Genomic DNA, 9,882 nt, shown 5'->3' on the forward strand with positions numbered 1-9,882 from the left:
GCCAAGCACAATTAGAGTAATCCGCAATCTAGACGTCATGGATACATTGAATAGATTTAATTTGCACGTTTTATGATATTAAAAGAAAGAAATACATGAAATTAAATTCTAGACATTGAACAATTTTCTTTTGGTAACCTTTACCCACCAAACTAAAACCAAAGAAAATGCCGATAATTATGTTCACAAATACATAACTAAATAATAACCAGTAACTATGTTCTTCACTACATAACTCAATAACATCCAACAAACTGAAAGTTGTTGGGTGCAAACTCCACTTCAATTTTTGCCCTATGAATCGTGGAGATAACACCTATAACAATCTGACCCATTTCAATGCTTTTATTTGCAAATACAAAAACCATGAACGTCTGATTGTTCATGTATCCTCAGTTCAAAACAATTTTTTACAAGAGCTTAGTTGTCTGTAAATTTCAAAATTTGTACTCAACTCAGATGCATTGTCCCCTCCATAATGGAATGCATCATGGATTCAAATGGCTTCATCCTTGGAGGGATTAGTTGTTTTCCAGAAAATATTATTCAAAGAAATCATAAATGCATCCTGGAAAACCTTAAATCTTGAATCTGTGTCACCATAGACCAGAGCAGACATAATTTCCTGGATTATGGTCTTTCTCATTTCCTTCCTCTGTTCCTCTGGGATTTTCTGAAGAGCCTCTATCACATTTATATTCTTTTCTTCAACTGTCTCTTCTTCTATGTAAACTGAATAGGAGCTCCCATTAGCAGGGAGATGCCATGGATACTGATAATATGTTGTAAAGGGATTCAACAACACAGGAATGCACCCAACTATAAGAGAATCAAACAGGGATCTCCAAGGCTATCACCAAGAGGCTGAAGGCAGAATTCAGATTACATGAAGAGCTTCACTGTGTTTTTGGGACCTAGGAAAACGCAGGAATTGCAGTTCAAAAAATTGCAACTCTCTGGTCTGCCTATGTTCCGTGAGGATGGAACGAATGGCTTTTGTACTGTTGGGTCTTGGGACACCTACAAAGCTTATTAGATGGGGTCTCTGGGTTGTCCTGATCTGCCATTGCCATTGCCAAATATATTCATTAGAACCAGGATGGAAGAAAATACAAGCATCCAAGTATTTAAAGTGTAGTCGAGATTCAATAGTCCCCTATACATGAATGAGAACTCTTACATTGCCAACTGGTTAGCAAAGTAAATGTGAAATACCATCGTGGTTTTTTGGGTTTGTCACGGATGATCGGAGTTCAACCCACTAGAGCTTTCTCCAGACCGAGTTCAACCCACTAGAGCTTTCTCCAGATCGATGGTCGCATACAGTGTGTTAGCTCTTTTCCCAGACTCTATAGTCTCTTCAATGCCCTGAACGAACTGTAACCACAGACACAAACAATAATCAAAAAATAAAAACAGACAAAATGAATCACAGAGGATTCGATCGTTCTATATCTTAAAACTCAAATTACACCATTTTTTACCTTTCTGAAGAACTTGGAAGTTCCTCCCGTTACTCGACCGGGATCACTCAGTGAATCTGCCTCAAAGACAGTTACATGGAGAGTTCCATGAATCAGTATCTGAGCCATTACTGATCTAGTGATCACAACCAATTAGAGAGATTTCTGAGCCAATCTAAAGATAATCCTTGCAAAAATAGAGCCTTTGTTCGATACACATGAAAAGGAGCTTCCATAGTTATTAGCAAGTCGGTTACAAAGTCCTCCTCTATCACTGCCATCGCTGATCTACTGAAACCCTCCTGCCCTTCTCCTTTACTTATTGTGTGCTTTATTTACCATTACAGCTGCTTGGAAGTTATTAACCTCATGGATATGCCGGGAGTTAATAACCGCATGGATATGCCACTTATCCCTGGATATGCGTGATGGAGTTATCAATCTGACCGTATAAAATAGTTTTATGGTCTAACATAAAGATTAAAGGGTGCATAATCGCACAGAGTGGCAGTTGGAGAGTTGATTTCACAAAGGAACACAAATAAATAAATTTTGATATTTCAATATATTTCAACATCAAATTAATATATAAAACTTTATTGTTTGTAAAACAAAAGTTTTTTTTTTTTTGAATAACTATTCAAATTACATATGTGTGTATATCCCATCCCTCCAAATTTAAATCTGTATGTTACCATAAAAAAAAATTATTAACAAAAAAAATTATCCAAATTATATTTCAAATTTAAAAAATATTCACTATTATACAAAATATGAACAAAAATTCCATCCTTTCTACACATAAGATATTAATTAAAATAATAAATAAAATGCCCATTATTCCAAAGCTTTAATCTTTTTGAGTAGCCCAATGTTGTCAACCCCATTTATGGAATTCCGTGCTCAACAAATCTCATTAGTTCTTTAGTGGCGAGAAGCGAGAATTACCGCTGTCAAATATATAATCAAATAATAAGAGGCCCGACGTTTAATATTTTCATTGCCTTCATTTAAAAAAAACTCTAAACATAATTAAAATTCCCAAATGAATTGAGAGGTATCCATAACAATCTGAAGAATGGTAGAACAAAATGTCACTCTATAGTACAAAAATAATTGTTCACCCAGAAATATGAAACTAAGCAATAAAGTACATGATGAATGGTACATGACATGTTGGCATGACAGAGCCAGAAAATAATACAATGTGTCCCACATACATAATGCACCTAGTAAAAACATGAGCCATGACTGAATACAATAATATATGAGTACATGAGATACAAAGCCCCTTCCCTAAAAAATGGATGGGAGGGAGGCTATAACAAGCGGAGAAACCCTGCTAAACAAGGGCGGGCTCTGCAAAATTGAATGGATCGTCTGGAGGAGACGTGCATGCTATGAACACTGCAATCAGTAGGGATCGAACCCATCAACTCTGCAGAACTGCATTTGAGGCTGTAGCATGGTAGGTATGCATTCGGGCATGTGGTGGGCTACTTGAAGGGCCAACCCCTCATGAGGTCTGAAACATCTCACACACACCCGGGAATCACTGGACCATCACGTGTATGGATCACGAACATGAAACGACCAAGGAAAAGGGTAATAATGAGACCCTTTGCTCGATCCAAGGCACCAAACAAGAATGGAAGCTGGAACCGAGATACACCACCCTCTAGGCCATTCTTATGGAATAAATGAGATGATGTCGATAGAATAGGGCTTGTGATAGATGAGGCAATGAGGATCCTCAACTAAATCACGAGGGAAAATAGCAATGTGACTGATGCACTGACACCAGGGATAATGGGGAAAATGGGAATGAGGGATAAACATATGACTACCCTTGTTAGAGCATAAAGTTCATGGTTGACTTGGCAGCAACTAATTCAACTCCGGAGGGGATGGGGACAATATGACTAGAGGCCAAAAATGGGCAACACAGGATGAACAGTATGCAAATATGGATGGAATAATGTGACATGATATGATGGGACATGAAATAGACTCCAAGAATGCAAGGGTGACTCATCATAGATGCTCTGAAAAAGGGTGACTTGATGACACTGCCACACAAAATAGGCCCAGTGGGGACCATGAAAGCATGAGTAAATGATGGTTACTCATGACGAAAATCATATGGTACGACAAGTATTAAGAGGAGGTGGACCTAAAAGTACAAGTGTCGCTTTATGATGAAATTCAATTTTGAGAGGTGACGAAGTGACCTTTTGTGGAATAAAGGCTTCCTAGTGAGGTGTCAAATCATTAAAAAATGAGGAAGACCCATTATAGAGTTCAATGAGATCTTTCCAACGGCACCGATGATTCGTCAAACTGAGCTACGGTCTAGTCGCAATGGGCGACAAAGAAATTGTGGATTTTTCTATGAAAAGACGTTTTCCGTCCAATTTGGATTCATTTGCTAAGTGAGCTGTGGTGAATTTAGAGAGGAAGAAAAGGCCCTAAATCTTGTGGAGATCATAGCGGACCAACCGACCATCGGAATCAGGATCTGCGTCTTTCAGGTAGGTGGCCTTACTCATCCCTTAAATTTCAGTGGTTTATTTCCTGATTTTTGGCACCTAAAAGCTCCCTTAGAGACCCTTGCCCTTGCTCACAGTTGCATCACACTTTATGGGTCCAGAAATGTGATCTGGCTCGCAGGAAACAATTGGAAACCTCCGAGATTGCACTTTCTAGGCTGAAAACTACAATTTGTGGCCGAAGGAAGGGTTGGTCTGTTGGCCTGGTGGGGGTTGCAGGTTGATCAGTGTAGCCAGTTGTTTTATTTTTTGAACTGACAAGACGTGGTGTTTTGCAGATATGGTAGAGCTGAAAAGCAACTAGCGTGAATGAGACTTGGATACTCTTCGATCCGAGATCTAGGGGGATGAAGCGGTTCGAGGGGCATTGGCTCGTTATGGGGTTCTCAAGTTGGTAGAGAACCCACTGATGAGGGCAGGTGAGCCCTTGCTATCAAGAATTGTGAGCTATTGGGATCCAGACCATGAGGTCTTTATTGTGCAGGGGCACAAGATCGAGCTCACATTATAGGATATTTACTTTTTGACCGAACTACCTCCCCTCAGAATGGTGGGGGATATTCATCATGTGTTACCTCATGGGAGGAACATTACTGAGTTCGTGGAGTGCCATTGTCAACGGGGTGTTTGTGTCAGGGGCACGACTATCCCGCTTGTTGATCTAGAGAGGCTAGAGGCACAAGATGTTGCCACAGCTATGCTACAGGTCTTGGGTAGCCAGGCGTTCCACCACATTAATGGAGGGCAGATGGTGTTAGTTGAGAGTTTTTTGGTTGGGACCTACAATGGGTGGGCCCAAATGATGATGTCGTCAGTGAAACGATAGTTGAGTATTTGCAAGAGACAAGTGAATCGTGATTGCACTTTTGGTACAGTACTATGTGCATTCTTCTTTGAGAAGATACCCACTATCCGTCCTCATGTAAAAATTTGAGATGGGGGCCCAAGGGAGCCTAGGATGCACCGCTGGGGGCAGCTACTGCGGAGGGGGGGAGGAGGGGGAGTTGGATGGGTGTTCCGAGCTGATTTTTTCACACATTGCAATCAGATGCCTCTTTACATTGATGATTACCCTTATAGCGGGATGAACTATCAGGGGAACTTGACTTGCCACTTCCGCCTGGGAGAGCATGGGGACTTGACAGTAAGTGTTAAGTTGCTATGTTTTATGGTGCATTTTATATTTCTGTCACATGTATGTGGTACTAAGTGTGAAATATGTTGTATGCAGAAATAGCACCACTGAAACCGGCAAGATATGCAGACTGAGTCATAGTGCTGGGCGCTGCAGATCGGGGTACATCACAGCAGGGTCCAGAGGATACTGCGCTACTTGCTGATTTGCATCGTAGGTTTGATGTACTCTTGACCGGGGTTTCAGAGTGTGGATGGCACGACTTAGAGGATTGGTACACAGATGAGTGCACCAGTCTTCCCTCAGAGTGGCGAGGTATCATGCGGCGCGTGGCGATGGCAGGTCAGGTAGTATGTGATCTACGTGTAGGTTGAGTAGAGCCTTTGGCACGAGATCCGCCGGACAGTGACTAGATGCAGGGACATGTGGGTCCCTTTGATTGTGATTTTTGTAACATGCTATGGGCATGTCGGATGTATTTAGAGCTATGGCTCCAAACACTTTTATGATACATAATATGATTATGCATTTTATATGACGATGATGGTTCACCATTTGTTTTGTTTATGGTTGTCTTCTGTGGTATACATGTGATAAATGCCAATCTAGAATGTTGTTTGCAATGGTATCTACATAGTGATTTTGGGCTCTAGGCACATGACTGAAAGTAATGGTTTCAAATTCACATACCAATAGCTTCACTCATAGATATTTTCTAAATAGGACTTGGTTATGCACATGATACACCATTCAATTGCATGACAAATAGCGAGGAATCTAAATGAACATGAAGGTGAAGGATGCAATGAGCGAGGGCATCAACTAACAAACCTATCACTGCATCATATTCGGCTTGATTATTGGTGGAAAATCCAATGCACATGTTGTTTGAAAGGACTAACGTATGCAAGGAGGTAAAAATGGCCAAGGCTAGATTCCGGGATAAGTGACTTGCACCGTCGGCATGACCGATATATGGTGTGGATGATGGATCCATATGAAAGGTGCAAAAGGCAATGGATGAGATGATGCAATCTACCTAACTACATGGCAGAAATAAAGACACACAAATCAAAGGGATGTTCTGTGAGCAACATTTCTGGACGTAGAGCGCATTGGGAGAATTAGGAAGGAAATTGCCTTCGAATGCCCCCTTACTTAAGTGTAGGGGTAATCAGGGGTAAACATAGCTTCCATTGTGTCCTCATCAGGATGGGAGATGGGCGGACGAGAGAAGTACTGAATACATGATGTGGCAGCATTACCTGGTGCATTAACCCGAGAAATAAGGTTCACATACGCATCGTCTGGAATGGTAGATGACAGACTAGTAGATGGAGGATCTACGGATGTTGAGACTTGGGATTCTATCGAACAAATGCGCGCAACAACCTCAAAAAGGTTTTCCGGCGAGGACCTCAAGGATGACGACAGGTAAAGAATGGGGCCTACGGTGTCCGTCATCTCGACATTGGGGGGAGGGATCACAATAGTAGGGTCAGAGTTTCCCTATTCTGGTTGATTGGTGGTACCAGAATCCATAGGTAGAGGAGCATAGGCTCCACTATGAGTGGCCTCGTATTCACGAATCGCCCCAAGGAAATCATGGAACTCATCGAGACGAGGGAAACAATGGGAATAGTGACCATGAATATCACACAGGGCATAAGGGTGGTTTCTGCAAAGCGTTTTGAGTTTCTTAGGTTGGACCAGTATATTAACATGGACTTCCAGAATATTCGACTCAGGGAAAGGTTCACGAACAAACAGTTTAAGTTGAGGAATTTCAGGACAATTGTTGGTGGCGTGCCCAACGACTTCGCATAAAGCGCACGGGGGTGTCGGCTTTAGGGCCTTAGGGGTTGGAGGAGCTTGGGGAGCCTTGTCCTTTGAATCCTTCCTTTTGGATTTCCCCCTCTGGCCAAATGCTTTCGCAACAGGAACTGGTTCCTGTTGAGGTTATGATGGAATTGAAGCAGCGATAGGGGTCATGGGGATCGGTTGAACTGGGGTCAAAGCGTGATATGGTCTTGGCTAACCATGCAGATTGTTTGAAGGGGGCTCGATGTACCATACAGGGATCCCTAGAGTTATGTTAGGAAGGACTAGCGAAGCCATGATAGGTATAGAAAAAAATCTTGGAGGGGGGAATAAGAAAGGTATCTGGCTAGCAGGATAATGTCCCGGCGGAATATCTCCTGGATGGTTAAGACTTGGATGAACAGTTCTTGGAGGGAACATAGGAGAGGCACCAAAAAATGGAGGAGGTCCTGGGGGAGTAGGTCAAGAGGGTTCAGCTAGAATAGTAATGGTAGGATGCTGAGGAGCTAGCTGTTGATCAGATGTACCAAACTTCTTAAGGGTAAACCGTGACGCTTGTAACATGAAAATACTCATGGAAGTAGGTTAAGAAATGGGAGGGGGAGGACCAGGGAAGGCACCCAATAATGAGGAATCCTTATAGACTCTGAGTGAGACACTGGTGCAAGGAGTTGAACACTGGTTGTCGGACATCGATGAGATAATGGACTCATGGGAGGTCACGGATGTCGGCTCGTAGTAAGTCAACTGATCAATGGTAACGATCTTCCCTTCATGGGGGAAGCACATCTTACGGAACACCGCAGACGTGACAAATTACATGGCATATGTGTAACTACGACCTAAGAGAATGTTGTAATCCAAAGGGGCATCAATGACTTCGATATCGACATGGACAGTCTTACCCGCAAGGGTCACTGGACAATTGCATTACATGTCGATGGGCTGGGAGGAGTGTCCATCCCAAGCACGCAAAGTGATGGTGGAGGGGGACAACTCAGGTGAATTTAACTGTTTCCAAACAGCAGCAGACATCACACAGGTGGATGTGCCTTCGTCAATAATGCATCTGGAGATGATGGCATTACAAAATCTAACTGGTATCTGGAAAGAAACAAATGAAGGAAATGGGGGATGCTCTGATGTATCTACCGGGAAGATAATCAAACGATCGTCTGAAGGATCCACTGCACCTAAGGCAGTTAGTAGAGATCTCTTTTGGGATGGGCATGACTAGAGGACTTTAAGCATCAACATGGCAATAGGTGATCGCGCCAAGTCGTCGACTATACTGTATGTATGGGCAGCTCTGTTAGAAGCCGCATTACGACACAATGGTCCTTTTGGGATCTTAGGAATGGCCTCAACTTTAGGTTAAGGGATCTGTAAAGGAACATTTGGTGTCTTAAGAGTCTCAACAGATACTTTGGTTTTGGACTCGGTAGCAGACGAAGTGGAGGGCTTGTCATATTGGCGTGACCGTTGTAGGTTGATATTAGATGTGTTAACCTCATAAGAGTTCATCATAAGGATCTGGTAGTCACCGGGACCAGAAGGTTGGAGGAGATTGGCTGCTTGACTTGGTTGAGGTTGAGCAGCAACAAATCCTTGCTTTGTGAGCATGGCCGGTTGAGATGGTGCAGGATTCTGAGGCGATTGTTGACCTCAAGAAGCTGCTTGAGCTTTCCACATTTGGCGCATCTGGGGTAAAAGAGGACACTCATGTGTATAGTGGCCATGTACACCACAACATGCACAAGGCTTGTTCGTACGAATAACCTTGTTATGCTTGGGCTAGCCGCCCTGTTGCTGGTTGTTGGTGTTAGGCTGGTTCCCCTAGGGTTCACTAGGCCGATTACCTTGGTTACCTTGGTTACCCTTGTTACCATTCCCCTTATTCTTTCTCTTTGAATTTGGGGGATTGGTAGCACTCTGTTGCACAAACACCTCGCCCTGATGGGGCAGTTGCTGCTAGGGCTGGGGATGCATGGGAGGTTGTGGCGCTAATGCTTGAGGGGTTGGAGCGCCAGGTTGTGCATAAGAAGGAGAAACAATTTGGTAGATGGGTTAGGGTCCTGGAAACATATTTCTAGTAGGAGGGGCATAAATATTGGAGGAACTCGTGCCCCCTTGTGGATAGCCATAACTTTGTTGAGAATATGGCAAAGAGTGAAAGGGATCCAATGATACTGTCAGCGACATGAGATGCCTCCGGTGCATTGGCAATTATAGGACGAGAGAGGTCTAAAATGACAGTATAGACATAACCGAATTGTGCATAAATCAGATCATATCTCAAAGCGTTCTGGAGAGCTTCTTCCTTGGTCTGAGGAAAATGGGACGTGACATCTTTCCCGATGGGGGATAAAAGGCTCTTAAGAAACCAATCTAGATAGACACGGTCTTCGAAAGGCGGGGCACAACATGTGCTCCTCCTTTGACGCCACTCTTGAACATGGTCAGAAAGGCGAGTGGCAGAGGACTGATGGAATGTGGTCAATATCTCCGTACCAGTGTCGTACCGGAGAGGTAACTGGAAATATGAAAGGAACGCTTTAGCAAGCATCGCGAAAACGGAATGAGAGGCGGAGGGCTAGTCTACATACCATTTTGTAGTGTCTCCAGTGAGCGTGCATTGGAAGAGCCGAAGACAAATGGAGTCATCGGTTATGGAGTTGGACGAACACCACATGTGGAAGGATCGGACATGGTTGGTAGGATCCTCTCCAACAATACCCTCAAACTTTGGGATGTCTGAGGGAAGCTTAGTCGGCTTAGGGGGCCAACCAGCATCATGGTGTATGGGGTCGTTTATCAACTGGTTAAGATTCGGTAGACTTAACCCATCCATAAAGGGGAGTATGGGGGTTGCCGGAACGGTTCCTGAGACTGTTCCGCCTGATGTGGCCACTGG

General features: G+C 43.4%; 1 protein-coding gene across 1 annotated transcript; it reads right to left on the reverse strand.

Moving 5' to 3' along the window:
- Positions 1–327: 327 nt before the first annotated feature.
- LOC149208420 (phospholipase D alpha 1-like) lies at positions 328–1,916 on the reverse strand. Its single transcript, XM_089394067.1, has 2 exons — positions 1,485–1,916; positions 328–1,377 (listed from the first exon to the last, which is right to left on the reverse strand). The coding sequence occupies exons 1-2, from the start codon at positions 1,590–1,592 to the stop codon at positions 1,285–1,287; spliced, it is 201 nt and encodes a 66-aa protein (XP_089250193.1). The 5' UTR covers positions 1,593–1,916; the 3' UTR covers positions 328–1,284.
- Positions 1,917–9,882: the final 7,966 nt, after the last annotated feature.

This window comes from Pinus tabuliformis, chromosome 1_2 (assembly GCF_031772625.1).
Source record: "Pinus tabuliformis cultivar Carrire ecotype Pingquan chromosome 1_2, CPIR1, whole genome shotgun sequence".
NCBI lineage: Eukaryota > Viridiplantae > Streptophyta > Pinopsida > Pinales > Pinaceae > Pinus > Pinus tabuliformis.